Source organism: Lampris incognitus, chromosome 10 (assembly GCF_029633865.1).
Source record: "Lampris incognitus isolate fLamInc1 chromosome 10, fLamInc1.hap2, whole genome shotgun sequence".
Lineage (NCBI taxonomy): Eukaryota > Metazoa > Chordata > Actinopteri > Lampriformes > Lampridae > Lampris > Lampris incognitus.
Genome location: NC_079220.1, coordinates 19001038 through 19017499, shown reverse-complemented (window position 1 = coordinate 19017499; position 16462 = coordinate 19001038). Strand labels below are relative to the sequence as shown.

The 16462-nt window shown below is 43.0% G+C and overlaps 1 protein-coding gene across 1 annotated transcript; it reads left to right on the top strand.

The window, feature by feature from the left end:
- Window positions 1-913: 913 nt before the first annotated feature.
- thoc6 (THO complex 6) lies at window positions 914-16091 on the top strand. The gene is made up of 13 exons (XM_056288102.1): window positions 914-996; window positions 7404-7495; window positions 7680-7744; window positions 11336-11439; window positions 12801-12838; window positions 13144-13192; window positions 13391-13462; window positions 13640-13742; window positions 13845-13894; window positions 14265-14327; window positions 14790-14900; window positions 15119-15247; window positions 15457-16091. Exons 1-13 carry the CDS (start codon window positions 982-984, stop codon window positions 15535-15537), a joined length of 972 nt encoding a protein of 323 aa, XP_056144077.1. The 5' UTR covers window positions 914-981; the 3' UTR covers window positions 15538-16091.
- Window positions 16092-16462: the final 371 nt, after the last annotated feature.

Here is a 16462-nt window from a genome sequence, read left to right as displayed (position 1 = left end):
TCAGCCAGTCAGTAAAACAGTCATCTACTTAGTTCAAGTCGAACCCTCCAATAAACAACACAACAATAATCAAAATATGAACACCAAAACACAATTTTTAACGTGAAGGTTAAAAGTCCCACAATCCTCTGCACTACCCCCGGCACGGAACTGCCGACAGTCATGGCGACCGCCTCCCACCGGTCACTGCAATACACTGACATGTTTGCCTGTGATTTGAAGTCGCCGGGTCCTTTTATCTATCAGGTTTGACTTGTAATTGCTGTTAGATGTAACATCTGAACTTAACACATAAACACAAAACGGTACTCCTGAATGTTAAGTTGAGCCCAGCAACCCACCTTCGTTTACATTATTGTGACACCCCCCCCCCTTTCTTTTTTAAGCGTTAGTTGATTGTCATCCAGACAGCAACTTAAAATGAGCAGAACTTTTGCTGACTCAATGACTTGGCACATTGTGTGAGTTTTTGATTGGACGATTATTTTGTGTAAAGTTTGAGGATATTAAAGTTATATTTTGTTAAATAATAATGCAGAATGTCAATTTATTCTGATTTGTTAGGAACGTTGCCAAAAGGCCTATTCTTCACCAACCAGCCGCGATCAATTAGTTTCGTGTTTTAAACGCTGTTAAATAACTACCAATTAAGACATGGAAGGAGACTGGGGAGCACCTGTGTTTCAGGAAGTTTTGAAATGCAAATTTAGCTAATTGTGTAATCATATAAAGTCCCCGTTGATTTCACACATAATTAATAACGTTTCTCTTTTAGTTGAACAATTTGAAAGCCAAGTCAATCGAAGAGGTTTGGCCAGCCACGCATCTTTCGTCGTTAATCAAAGCGGTGTAAAAACTTTTTCACTTCAAGTCCCAGAGTCCTTTTCGACTGTACGTCAAATGTACGACGAATGAACGTCATATCTTGTCGCCCGAGTTAATCGGTTTCCTTAGTAGTGTATAAATTGTTCTCTTTTCAGCATGGGTCCGATTGAGGTAATGTTTCTAAAATGATTTTATGGCACGAATCACACAAAGGCATCGCCGATTAGTGGTTTGGCTATTATCTCAATGTTGTGTTCTTGCTCCTGTAGTAAAAAACACTATCGAGTAAACTCATAATCTTTGTGCTGTATACATAAGTAATAATGACGCTGATGCCGAAAATCTGCTTTCGAGGCTTAAAACAGAACGCCACACGAAATCTAGATTTTACATAGAAGTCTGCGTTTCTGTGAATTTTTTTTAAATTTATTTGTGTGAGTTCCCCACAATTTCCAATGCTAGTTGGAAGAAAGGTATTCTGGATAAAAGAAAAAAAGGTCGCAAAGGACTTGCATGCTTGAGAAAGAACCTCTATACTGGGTTGATTCCAGCACGTTAGGAAGGAAAGCCATTATGGTTCGTTGTTCTTTTCTTCCAACTTTTGAGCTATCAACTATCTCTAAATTCGCAGAGTTCCTTATGTGTTGCGGTGTATGTCAAATTCCAGCGACAGCAGAGAGCTCCGAAAGATCGATTAATCATGTATTGGTAAATGGTTTCTAGTGGTCAGTCTTTCCTTTGCTGATTACATACAAATGGTGCATGTGTAGTGAGAGTCATTTTCCCATATCTTGCTTTCAAGGTTGTACAAATGGTAATCGTAATATCATGTATACAAATATGCATTAAAAATGAATACACAATATATAAACGGCATTTAAAAAAAGTTTAGAAGCTGTAAATTAAACACTAATCCGTGAAGCTCAAGTGTCATGTCAGTAGAGTAGCAGTAGCAGTGTATTGCACTGCATACTCCGTCCATCCATTATCTGAACCGCTTATCCTGCTCTCAGGGTCGCTGGGATGCTGGAGCCTATTCCAGCAGTCATTGGGGAGACACCCTGGACAAGCCGCCAGGCCATCACACACACACACACACACACATTCTTACCTAGGGACAATTTAGTATGACCGATTCACCTAACTACATGTCTTTGGACTGTGGGAGGAAACCGGGGCCCCCAGAGGAAACCCACGCAGACACGGGGCACTACATAGTGACATATGCAAAGTTCTAGTAGTCCTGATTGAGATAATATCCAGTGTTGTTGGTGGAGGTAGTGGTGATGGGGTGGGTGTCCATCCAGTGGTTGCAAGTGGTTTGTGAGGGCGTAAAGACCAGTTCCGTGCAAAACTCTTGTCCTGATTGGGATAACATCTGGATACGTCTGGTGTGATGGTGGGGAGTTTCTGTCCATTGGTTGGTGGAGGTGTAAGGAAGGTAAAATCCAGTGCAGTTGGTGGATAATGTCCATTGCAGTTGGTGTGTTTGTTCTGTGGATGGGTTGGTGGGTTAGATGTATGTAGGGTTTGGGTATGTGATGGGGTGGAGCATGTCTGGTCAGTCTCCAGTAGGACTGCATGATATAGGAAAAAACTCATATTACAATATCTTTTTTCTCTGTGATATACACTTACTGGCCACTTTATTAGGTACACCTTGGTAGTACCAGGTTGGACCCCCTTTTGCCTTCAGAACTGCCTTAATCCTTCGTGGCATAGATTCAACAAGGCGCGTTATCCTGCTGGAAGTAGCCATCAGAAGAAGGGAACACTGTGGTCATAAAGGGATGGACATGGTCAGCAACAATACTCAGGTAGGCTGTGGCGTTGACACGATGCTCAATTGGTACTAAGGGGCCCAAAGTGTGCCAAGAAAATATCCCCCACACCATTACACCACCACCACCAGCCTGAACCGTTGATACAAGGCAGGATGGATCCATGGTTTCATGTTGTTGATGCCAAATTCTGACCCTACCATCCGAATGTTGTAGCAGAAATCGAGACTCATCAGACCAGGCAACGTTTTTCCAATCTTCAATTTTCCAATTTTGGTGAGCCTGTGCGAATTGTAGCCTCAGTTTCCTGTTCTTAGCTGACAGGAGTGGCACCCGGTGTGGTCTTCTGCTGCTGTAGCCCATCTGCCTCAAGGTTCGACGTGTTGTGCATTCAGAGATGCTCTTCTGCATACCTCGGTTGTAATGAGTGGTTATTTGAGTTACTGTTGCCTTTCTATCAGCTCGAACCAGTCTGGCCATTCTCCTCTGACCTCTGGCATCAACAAGGCATTTTCGCCCACAGAACTGCCGCTCACTGGATATTTTCTCTTTTTCGGACCATTCTCTGTAAACCCTAGAGATGGTTGTGCGTGAAAATCCCAGTAGATCAGCAGTTTCTGAAATACTCAGACTAGCCTGTCTGGCACCAACAACCATGCCACGTTCAAAGTCACTTAAATCACCTTTCTTCCCCATTCTGATGCTCAGTTTGAACTGCAGCAGATCGTCTTGACCATGTCTACATGCCTAAATGCATTGAGTTGCTGCCATGTGACTGGCTGATTATAAATTTGCAGTTGGACAGGTGTGCCTAATAAAGTGGCCGGTGAGTGTATATTGCGATATGAAAAAATACAGAAACTTTCTATTGGGAAAGAATTAATCATTCTAGAATGATTGGGGTGATTTTGTAGGGGAGTTGTAGGGAAATTGTGAAAAGGGAACAGTGCCTTTTTCACCCTTCGTATGGGAAGAGGAGGAGATGGAGCCAGACAGACAACTCGGAGCGATGGCCGATAATAGTAATGCAGGGACCAGTTTGAGGTACCAGTTTTGTGGCTGTCCTATACCTACATAGAGCTCTTCGCAGCTGTTGCATAGGACATACCCAGCACTGGACTCGTCCCACACAAAATTTTTCTGCCCCCTCTATTTTTCCCCAGTTCTCTTTTTTTAATTTTCTCTCAGTTCTTTTTTGCCCCCATTGCTGCTTAAGGAGTCGCAATGGTTAGCGCGGTCGCCTCACAACAAGAAGGTTCTGAGTTCGAGCCCTGGGGTAGTCCAGTCTTGGGGGTCGTCCCGGTTCATCCTTTGTGTGGAGTTTGCATGTTCTCCTCGTGTCTGCGTGAGTTTCCTCCAGGTGCTCTGGTTTCCTCCCACAGCCCAAAGACATGTAGGTCAGGGGAATCGGGCATACTAAATTGCGCCTAGGTATGAATGTGTGTGTGTGTGTGTGTGTGTGTGTGTGTGTGTGTGTGTGTGTGTGTGTGTGTGTGTGTGTGTGTGTGTGTGTGTGTGTGTGTGTATGTCGGCCCTGTGTGATGGCCTAGCGGCCTGTCCAGGGTGTCTCCCGCCTGTTGCCCAATGACTGCTGGGATAGGCTCCCGCATCCCTGCGACCCTGAGAAGGATAAGCAGTTTGGATAATGGATGGATGCTGCTTAAGGCAAATGAATGCCACATTTGGTACAATGGGAGTCTAGTCTACTAATTCGTGCCTGACGAAAAATTAAGCTTAAAATATGTTCACATTTTAGAGAATGTAATTAATATTTTCCTCATTACTTATGTGTTATTTCATCCACCAGCAACCCATCCACTATTAATCACAATGTTAATTTCCATGGCTCAGCTCACCCAGTCCGCAGATTAATCGCAGTGCCATGAATATAACAGAACTGTGCATGGCCAAGAAGCAGACGAACACGTCCATGTGTCATTTGTCCAAATGGAGCGAGAAATGACGAAATTCCGAGCATTAAGTCAGTAAATTATGTTATATCAGACAGACTTCTCTTGTAGATTAGCCATGGAAAATGAGAACTCTGCGGGTTTTCCTTTTGTATAAGGCAGCAAAAAGTTGTAGCATGAGGTGCTTGTATTAATTTGCATTACTTCACATTGCACGTCCTTCGATGTGACTGTTGCGCATGCGCACATGGCGATGACAATGCTAAAACAATATATCGTGCAGCTGCAGTTTCCGGAAGTTGTCCCTTGGGCAGTTGGTATTTGGCGTAATGCTGATGTGTCCAGGCTTTCTTTTAGACTGCTTCTTGGTGAAGAGACTACGGCCCTTGTGCGTGGGATCAGCGATAATCTTCTTAGTCTTTGCTGCACGCATCTTGCAGTATATGTTTCTCAGGTTAGGCAGCAAACCACCTGTGATTCACTAGGCTTACCCAGTCGTCTATGTATGTGTAGACAGTGATCTGATATTTATGAAACCAAAGTTTAGCATCTTGTTGGAGTGTTCTGTAGTAGGCCGAACTTTAGAGCTACCAATGAATGAAATATTAATTGGAATAATTGTATTAGTTGACAATTTTGATTTGAAGATCTACGCTTTCGATGATATGTGGTGACACTTTTGATAACATTAGATGTTAGATCAAATGAACTGTAATCAAAAAACAGCATCCTCACTGAGTAGCCCTGCTTCGCCTCTAGGTAGGAAATTTCCTTATGCAGTGTGAGCGCAATACTGTCATCCTCATGCCTTTTAGTATGATACACAAATTTCAGTGAGTCCAGTGTGCCTGGTATAATGACACAGATGCAGGGGCGCAACGAGGGAGGGTGCAGAGGGTGCAATGCACACAGATGCCGCATCAGCGGGGGCGCCAAAAGACCACACGCAAATTTTTTTTATTATAATTAAAAAATATAACATGTAACTATATATTCTAATCCAAAATTCTCATCTAAGTAATAATATTTATAAATATTAAACTTTTAAAAAACAAATAGGCCTGTAACTAGAAATTGTTTACTGTACACTGTACTTTTGGCGCCCCCGCTGATGCGGCGCCTGTGTGCATTACACCCTCTGCACAGATGTATTCCATAATTGGCCTTGAGAGCTTCCGGATGTACATTTTCTTCTGTATGAAAACTGTTCGTTCTCAATTTTTCTTTATCTAACCTGTTCAAGATATTAAAATAAATAAATAAGATGTGGGGCACCTCCGTAGCTCAGTTCAGCCAGCGATCTTTGTTGTATGTCATACCCCTCTCTCTCCCCAATTCCTGTTCGACTTTCACTGTAGCTGTCTCATAAAAAATGCCAAAAAAAAACAAACATGTGCTGAGGTTGACACTTGCTGTGAGTACACAGCAGCAAGATTTAGTAGTACTGCCTAGTAGGGTCATGGGGGGGGGGGGCTTAGTATTTGCACATGAAACCTTTCCAAAAAATGAAAATACCCTCAGCTCAGAAAAAAGAAAAGTGATAGTAGCGCTATGTGTTGCCAGGGGGACCAGGAAGGATGGGGCTGTGCAATTTCTCCAACTAGGCAGGGATGAATGGAAGGAGAGAACTGAATCAGACTGTTTACTGTCATTATAGAAATCCCTTCAAGATACAAAGTCTCTGTCTTGGGTTGATTCACCCAGTGGCATATAAGCCTCCAACTTCACAAGAGCAAATGAGAAACGTATCTCAAGCTTTTTATAGATACTATATGTATGTGTTGAATTGGAGTTGAATGCACAAGTGGTCAACTAAAGATGAAGTTTTTAGTACAAAAACAAAGGTTAATGTTGAATTTGCATATTTGGGAGATAAGAGTAGACATAGGCCAACAAGTATCATTGTTGTCAGAAATAGGCAGCAGCTGTCAGTCAGAGAACTGTCCTGGTCCAGCAGTAGATGGTCTTTTTTCCTTTGTGGTTTTCAGTGGGCTGCAAGATTTAAAATAAGGGCCTATGAATAGAGGAAGTGTCCATGCTGAAATATCAGCTGAGTTATTGTTGGATAATTACACCGTCCACAGCTCATTCCACCCAGTTACCTTCAATGTACCTCAACACAGTACCATTTCATAATTGCTGCGTGGCCATTTCAAATGTGCAGGATTGGCTGTCTCATCTAAATGAACGAATGTTGTGTGGTGAAAAAGGTGGGTGGTGTGAGCTTAAGGATTGGGACTGTTTTAGTGTTGATTTGAATTGAATGGCTCTGGGACTTCTGAGATTACAGCTGAACCTAGTGTAAAAAAAGAGATGTGTATCAGTGCTAACTTCACTACAACCCCCCCCCTTTTCTTCTTAAACCCACATCAATTATTGACAACATCCAGCCACTGTTTTGGAAAATGTAACAGTGGAGGTGATGGTTTCAATTTGATTGTATATTTTGGTCAAAAATTTCAAATGTAATGAAATGAAAGAAAGCCACTTTATTTAGTCATTTTACAGGTTACAATAAATTTGACTTCATGTCTGTGAATGTTCTCATTCATAAATTTGACTTCCCAACCTAGTGTATAGGAGCAGTGGGCAGCTTCAGCACCCGGGGACCAACTCCAGTTCTTCTTTCCATTGCCTTGCTCAGGGACAGAGAAAGGAGTATTAACCCTAACATGCATGTCTTTTTGATGGTGGGAGGAAACCGGAGCACCCGGAGGAAACCCACGCAGACACGGGGAGAACATGCAAACTCCACACAGAAAGGACATGGGACGGCCTGGGGTTCGAACCCAGTACCTTTTTGCTGTGAGGCAACAGTGCTAACCAGTGGGTCACCGTGGTTGCTGCCCAAATCACAATGTCCTCTCCTCTGTTTCTTCTCCTCCAGCTTCTCCACATGTCCGTCTTCTCTCAGAGTTTCTCTCCCTGTGGCCGCTTCCTGGCAGCCGGCAACAACTATGGAGAGATAGCACTTTTCAGGTCAGAGATGGTGAAGTGTTGAAACGTTCTTGAATAAATAATGTCTGACTATACAGGCTTCATCAGAGTTTAGGAATCATAGCTAGTTATGTTGATTTGTGTCATTCCATCTTTTATCAATTTGCTGCCACGGTGTGATGACATTAATCTATATTAATTTTGTTCTAATTCCAACTCTCTCCAGCCTCTCTTCGGCGCTCAGCCCTGAAGCAAACGCACTCAGCCAAAAACCAGTCCTAACCTTCACAGGTGGGTTATTATCTTTGTCCATTTGAAGTCTACAATAAAGGTTCAGTGCAGCTATTTGTTTGCCATGTTGTTGTCCAAAGAGACACACCGCTCTGACTTGTAGTTTGTTGATGTGCTCTTGTGATTTACACAAAGTGAACAACTCAGCCTCTTCAAGTTCATGAACCGAATCCAGACGGGCTTTCCCCAAAGCATCTCTCTGCTAGGAAAGGGCCAAAAAGATGAATTTTTAGTTCACACTACACAATTCTAACTCCCAATTTTCCACTCCCTGGCAGTTTTTGGAGCTCCCCAAAAACAGCCCCAAATCGGAGGCAAATCGGCGTCGGCTTGGCGCTCACAAATCACCACTTGATCGCTATGTGTGAATTCAAAGACACGAGTCGACAGGCTTCGCCGAAGCTTTGCAGACCCATCCCAGATATCTAGCAGGCTAAATATGTAGACCTGTCAGGGAGTCCACATTCTGTAGTGTGAAACGTGTTGTGACTGGTAATGAGGGTGCCGCTGAGCTACAGCCAATGATCAGAATGAAAGCCAGTGAAAAGCTGTGCTTAATCAATTTTGTTTACGGTGTCAGTATTTGATTTAATATTTTTATATAGGTGGAATGTTTTTTAATTTTTAAATTGTAATGAAATTGCTACGCTGTTGCTTTTTGATTTTGTCACACAAGTTAGTATTTATTTTACTAATGTTTACTGTTAGCTTTCAATAAATGTTTGCAACAAAGTTTGCAAAAAATAGCCTGTCTGAACATGCAAATTGAAGCGATTGCATCACAAAGTATATGCAACTTGTATATACTGTGTCTTGAAACCATACAAGATATTCTGTACTATAGGCATTGAATCAATGGAAAAACCTATAGAAACACACACAGGAAAAAAGTGCATAAAATGCATCTCTCTGCAGAACAGATAATCCTTGTTGCCCGTGCATCCCAATCCATTCTTTCACACATTTTCTTTTCTTTTTCTTCTTTGTGCGCTGATTTACAGCAAAAAAAAAAAAAAAAAAAAACTTGGAGCGCTTGTTTCTGGAAGACATCCATTTTTGGAAGAAAAAAAATCCTGTCTCGCGCAAGGTATTGCATCATTTCCCGTGTCACTTCTCACGTGTCACAACATGTTTTCATGACAAAACGTAGTTTGGAGACCAAACAGACCAGATCTTCGGGGATTACTGGTGAAAGATCTTGTAGTGTGTGACCCATTTTCGCCCATCAGTCATGTGGTGTGAAAACCACGAAGATTTAGAGATTCCCACAGCAAGTTGTGTAGTGTGAACAGCACAGCGATCTGATGACTTCGAATGTCGTATAGTGTGAACTTGGCCTTATCAGATGCCCTTTATATGTGAAGAGTGGCCTGTTTTTTCAGATATTGTGCCTGCAAACTTTTTAAAGCGAGAAGTAAAAGCTATTCCAGTGTTAAGACAACAAGAAAAGGGGGTGTCCGGATGGTGTGGCGGTCTATTCCATTGCCTACCAACGCGGGGATCGCTGGTTCAAATCCCCGTGTTACCTCTGGCTTGGTCGGGCATCCCTACAGACACAATTGGCCGTATCTATGAGTGGGAAGCTGGATGTGGGTGTGTGTCCTGGTTGCTACACTAGCGCCTCCTCTGGTCGGTCGGGGCGCCTGGTCGGGGGTGGGGAATTGCGTGATCCTCCCATGCACCACGTCCTCCTGGCGAAACACCTCACTGTCAGGTGAGAAGAAGTGGCTGGCGACGCCACGTATCAGAGGAGGCATGTGGTAGTCTGCAGCCCTCCCGGATTGGCAGAGGGGGTGGAGCAGTGACCGGGATGGCTCGGAAGAGTGGGGTAATTGGCAGGATATAATTGGGGAGAAAATGGGGGGAAATTTTTTTTTTTTAAAAAGACCACAAGGAAAATATTACTTTCACTTTGGGGGGAGGGGCAGAGCAGTGCTGTCATTGGGGTTTTCAAAGGAGCCTACAATCACACGTTTTATTGAATTAGGCCCACAAAGCCTCCTGAGGGCACAGACAGCTTTGTGGCTGCAGAGCAATCCCTCTTCACACCCATTCTCCCCGATGAGGAGAACTCAACTCATCTACTATACCATCCTTACTGCAGTGGCCTGGGTTCGAATCTGGCCCTTTGCTGCATATCATCCCCTCACTTTCTTCTGCCTTTCCTGTTTCTCTCCTATCACTGTCAAATAAAGTGGAAAATGCCGAAAAAATTAATCTTTAAAAAATGGAGGTTATGAGATTTATCTTGAATTTTGACAATGATAGCTCGCAGAGAAACGTGATATGATATGGGATCACAAGAGAGCACTTGACATGATTATTCTTCCAACTTTGTTAAAAGCAATAGCTGGAGGCAACCAAAAAAAGCATTTTCCCATTTCTTTGGAGATCGATGTTCTGTTCTGTCAAATTTGTGGTTTTAATTGTTTTCGGTAGTGGTGGTGGTTTGTGGTTTAAGTGGAACTATCCATTTAATTCTAAAGGCCAGGAAGACTTTTTCCTCCAGTATGTAATGTCTCAATCTACATTTTTATTCAAATGTTGAAAAGAGGACTTGAAGGCATGTCGACGAAGCATTCTTATTTGACCGATCATTTATCTTTCTGGTGTGTGTGCAAGGCAGGGTACTTAACACACTCATTCAGATATAGAGTAATAACTGGTTCTAAAAGCATATTATTATTATCAGTAGTAGTAGTAGTAGTAGTATTGATTGATGATAATAATTATGGTAAAGTTACTTCATGTGGCATTTTCCAAAACAGGGTGAGTCAGAAGAAAAGAAAAAGAGCAATTTTATAAGAAACAGGTTTGGCGGAGTGATTTAAAAGATGATACCCACTGTGTAAAGCTAGCCTGCGTTTCCAAAGACTTGGCCTCAATGGCAAGGGCATATCTTTCTCAGCACAGGTCCAAAGCTTGGTGGGGAGAGGGAGGTGAGGAAGGGTTGTGGGCAAGTGTATGATGCCACAGAGCCTAATGAGGTTTGTCCAACGTCATCTGCAACTGCAGAGACTAGTCGGGTGTCTCATTTAGACCACCAGTGCAATGAGGGGTAGAGAGGCGCTGGGAGCGCTCCATGACACTCCAGTTATTTGCAGGAAATCTTGTGTCAACGGTGTGAACCATTCATCTAGATTTACAACATGTATTTGGGGAAACCCGCCTCTGATTGGTTAGATGATTGTGTTAGCTGTTATTCAAAGATCTCTGCAATGTATACCCTGCTTCATCCTCTTTAATGTGTATGCACCAGTGAGCTGATTGATATTTGGGGTCACCACAGTAGGTATGAGACCGCCACTGCTAGAGAGCAGTTACAAATGAAACCTGTGCTTTACAACCTTGTTTATAGAAAACACAAAAAAGACACCAAAACAAAGGCGTCCGCTTTACGTAATTCACCCAAACCTTTACTACTGTCGAACTTACAACAACCACTGGAAAAAAAATGGGGACCAATACAGGGGCTAACATGTAATCCTGTCCCAATGCTGAGGAAACGCTGGAGTGTTCTGCCAAATGGAGCCTAATGATCGATTTGGCACATCTTGGTCTCATTTCTTCTTTTTCCTTTTCCTCTCCCAGCACACGAGGGGCCCGTCTTCTCAATTCTCTCCACAGAGACTCACCTCATCAGCGCTGGCAACGGAGAGATCAGTGGCTGGAGTTGGGCTGAACTTATAAAAAAGGTAAGGAAGAGGAGGGACTGGAGGTGGGAGGTGGGCAGTCTGTTTGCCTGAAAGCTGGTCTAAGATTTGGTATTTCACAGGCGTTGGTACAAAGTTTAAAGTTGGTAAGTTGTTATTTTCTGAACCTTCTTAACCAAGCATTAGAAAAGTCTGCTTTCAGGTAGCGTAGGAGTCTATTCCGTTGCCTACCAACATGGGGATCGCCGGTTCGAATCCCCATGTTACCTCCGGCTTGGTTAGGCGTCCCTAGAGACACAATTGGCCATGTCTGCGAACAGGAAGCCGGATGTGGGTATGTGTCCTGGTCGCTGCACTAGCGCCTCCTCTGGTTGGTCAGGGCGCCTGTTCAGGGGGGAGGGGGAACTGGGGGGAATAGCGGGATCCTCCCACATGCTAGGGCCCCCTGGCGAAACTCTTCACTGTCAGGTGAAAAGAAGCGGTTGGGGACTCCACGTGTATCAGAGGAAGTATGTGGTAGTCTGCAGCCCTCTCCGGATCGGCAGAGGGGGGGAGCAGCAACCAGGACAGCTCGGAAGAGAGGGGTAATTAGACGGGTACAACTGGGGAGAAAAAAGGCGGGGGTGGAATCCGAGGGGAAAAAAGAAAAGTCTGCTTTATTTCCTATATTTATAGTTATTTTCAAGGCTCAGCGTTTTCGGTTTTCACCGAAAAATTCCCAGATTTTTAAACTGATTTTAGCCCGGATTTTATGTTTCCATGGATCAAAAGTTGTTCCTGTTCATGTGAGGTTATGTAACAGTGTCCTCTTGGGGCGAAATTAGGCATGCTGGATGGCTTTGAAAAATAAAAACCGAAAATGCTGAGCCTTGGTTATTTTCTACATAATGTTAGCCCTCATATCGTGAGCGTGGACAAATTGAGGAAATTATTGTCAAATCCATTAGTAATGAACGCTTGTTGTGATAGTGGTGGTCAGACAGGGGGTGCCATAATAGAATTTTGGGTAGGGCTTTCACGTGACTCAAAAAGACATCAAAGTACATTTTAAACATGGCTGACTACACAACACATAATAGGCAGTATGTAGCACACATGCTCCAAAATTATGACTTTTAAGAGAGTCTGGGGGAGGATGGAGGATTTAAGAGTTCTGCTAGAACCCTGTGAACTTGAACATCTGGAAGGAGTGCCAGCCATGGTCCATAGTTAAGACCTTGAACTAAGTGTCCATCGCTAAAGGATGTGAGTTCAATGCCAAGGCTGGCATTTGTGGTATTGCTTTGTTCTAAGCTGTTGTTCATGGCTGTGTCTAAAATGGGTCTGTAGGATAACTTGTAGAAACGTAGACATTTTGGGGTATTGTTTAATTGTTGCTTTTTATGCCAATTTTTTTTCCCCAGAATGCAAAAGCTGCGTGGACGCGAAGACCTAATTACAAGTGAGAAATGGCAGGCAGTTGTTTCTGTGTGTGTGTGTGTGTGTGTGTGTGTGTGTGTGTGTGTGTGTGTGTGTGTGTGTGTGTGTGTGTGTGTGTGTGTGTGTGTGCGCGCGCATATAGTGTGCACATGTATACAGTGTCTTTTTGTGACGTGTTTATTGACTGCACGCCTTACGTGGAATTTGTTTGTATGGTGTCTTTGTAGCTGCTCTATATGTTTTCGTGTGCGTGTACACACATATATGTGTGGGCCTTAAGGGTATGCAGGCTACAAAAAAGGGTCATTGTTTTATCTCCCTCCTCAGATCCAGCCTGGAGATCCCAGAGATAAATTCCGTAGTTCTCAACTCCAGAGTGAGTACAGTTGAATACGACAGCTTATTATTGTCCAGTCAGACCCAGGAGGTCATTTGACTCTGTTAAAAACAACTGAGTCGAAATAGAACTTTTTTATGTTGTGTTTTGAAATGTAAATGTTTGATTGGGATGAATTCTAGTCAGTCACTCTCTGTATGCCCTCTCTCTCCTCTGTCTCTCCTTTGCTGGTCTCAGGACAACAGCCTAGTAGCTGGTGGAGGAGACAACAACATCCACATCATGGATCTGGAACATGGTGTTTTTAAGGTCTGGGAAACATAAAAAAAGCAAAGATTGATGGTAAAGATTGAATTGAATTATGCTGCAGAAGTCTAGACATATCTTCTATTCCAAATGTCCTTCTCTCTGTCTCTCTCTCTGTCTCTCTCCCTCCCTCTCTCTATCTCGCTGTGTGTAGCTGTTGATTCTTTCTTGTCTCTCTAGTCTGTTTTACAGGGACACACAGACTACATCCACTGTTTGAGTGTGAGGGAGAGGGAGGCAGAGATACTATCAGGCGGGGAGGATGGCGCTGTGAGGATCTGGGGTGAGTGACGGCCATGCGGGCCCATTGAGCTGCTCGCTTCTGTCATTCATGCATTGGTGCTCGCTAAGCATGTAAAAAAAATTCTCCATTTTCTTTCCATAGACTGTAGGACTGGCCAATCTGTTCACTGCATTGAGGTTTACAAATATGAGGTAAGAAGTGAGTTTGTCATATGATGTAATTGGAGATACCATTCAACATTTAAGGGTTAGTAGGGGAGGGAAGCATTTCTCAAGTGGAAACTGAAAAGTAGAGCCATATTTCACTAATTAGTCATTCACAAATAGTCATTACTTGCAAAACTTTTCAGATTAGTTGTGATTGTTCTAAGAGAGCTAATTCATGGACCCCTTTCTTTAGAGCATCTTCATGTGCTTGCAAAATGACTGAAACTTCTTCATTCAGCACAATATGTGGAAAAATATGGCTCACATAATTTTTTTTTTTTTTAAACAACCTTTAAACCAAGAAGAAAAAAGCGATTAACTGTCTGTCTCCCTGAACTCCCGATGGGGTAAATAGAGCTGTGCCCGTCCCCAGTATGGCAAATGGATCAGCTGCCTTACCACTGACTCTGACTGGATGGTAAGAAGCTGTACCTCATTGACTGCCCTCTTCCACCATCGGTAGACCAAACCTTTACCTTTGAACAGTGTGGCACTCATTGGCTTGTGAAAATGTTCTTTACCTGTACAGATGTACTGACTTCTTATAAAAGTTGTACTGAAGTTGTTTTCGTGTCTAGGGTAGCTGTTACGGCTTACGACAACTTTGGAATGTCTCATATTTCTGTATTCAACATGTTATCCTTGCAAGATAATGTGACTCACATCCCCTTGTTCCTTGTTTCAATTCTCCATCTTCTCTGTTACAAGAAAGCACTCCCTTTGCTCTCAAGCCTCTAGCTCATACTTAGCAAGCATTGATAGCAAGTATGTCATGTTGTTTTTACATTCGTCTTATTGATATATATAGAAATTAAGTGTTTACTAAAAGAAACATTATTTCTGCAGTGATGGTCTTGATGTCTGTTTCCCTGTTCTCCAGCTATGTGGAGGCGGTCCATCCTTATCTCTGTGGCATCTTCGTTCCATGTCCCCCACCTCTGTCTTCCCGCTGTCAGGCTGCCAACGACAAGCGACATTCTACCAAGACATGGTGAGCTCATCAAATATGTGTAAGGATGTGTGTCTCTATGTTTATTGTGGGTGCATACACACTTACCCTCCATTGTCCAGGCTGATTTGTTATCTTTGTGCACGAAAAGTTTCATGGGGTTTTAAAATTAAAACACGAGTTTTCTATGTGTTTTAATTATTTTCAAGGCTATAGTAGTGGATGTTTCACCTTTTGCCTCTCTTTGTTCTTCGCTGTAGATCCTTTCAGTTGGTGAGGGCCAGTGCGTGTCCCACTGTCTTCTTGGTGGGGAGGTCAAAGCCCAGATCCCCTGCACACCCCACTCCCTTAATACACTGGCATTCAACACCAACAGTACTGAGCACAGGGTGAGGCAGCTTGTAAAGCACATAGTGCAAGGTTGTCCCTTAGGAAGTGAATGGTTTTGATTATCAAATGTGACCATAATATTTTACCACTCATGGGTCCCACTGTATTGGAATAGCTCATATTTCTAACATTCTGATAATACCTGTTTAGAAAGAAGCCAGATATAAATAAAGATTTATGAAAATGTACAACTTCTTGTCTTTTGCAGGTGCTGACAGTTGGAGGCAGCAGTGATCATATAGATGTATTCACCAACCTGTCTTACAGAGCATTTTCTCTGTCCTTCTAAACAAAGACACACGCACGCACCAGCTGACTGATTTTTAAAATACCTGATGAAATTGATTTGATAGTTTTACAGAAACTTGTAGGAGAATAAACGATGTCCTTGTTAGTGTAATTTTCGAAGTTATTATACGTTGTTTTTGCAGCTGTAAGAGCAGTTATTCTGGGTTCCATCCATCCATCCATTATCCAAACTCCTTATCCTGCTCTCAGGGTCACGGGGATCCTGGAGTTTATCCCAGCAGTCATTGGGCAGCAGGCAAGGAGACACCCTGGACAGGCCGCAAGGCCATCACACAGAGCTCACACACACACACGCATTCATACCTAGGGGCAATTTTAGTAATGCCAATTCACCTGATGTACATGTCTTTGGACTGTGGGAGGGAACCCACGCAGACATGGGGAAAACATGCAAACTCCACACAGAGGATGACCCCCAAGGTTGGACTACCCTGGACCCCAAGGTTGGGCTACCCAGGACCTTCTTGCTGTGCCACCGTGCCACCCTATTCTGGGTTCCAATATGATGTTTTTTCATGACAATAAAATATTCTTTATAAACCTCTTTCTAAAACTTCATGTTTAATATCCAGAGACTCCAGCTACAATCCATTCATTCATCAAGACTTCAATTTTGAATTGTATCTAAAAACATAATAAATGATTGATGATTCGAAGATATATCCTAGGATGCACTGGGACACATCATCAGTAATATCTCCTGAGGTCTTTGGGTGTTTCAGGTTTTTCGACATTATACACCCTCGCTCAGGCGACCCAGCCAGGGTTGATCAGGCCCTGGTTTGTGTCCCAGCAACATCTAAAAAACAATGAACTATTTACTCTGGCTGTCTTATCTGTCCTAAGCACAGTCTGTCCTCTGAAAAAGAAGAATCTTTTTTATTTTTACATTTTGTTACATAAAT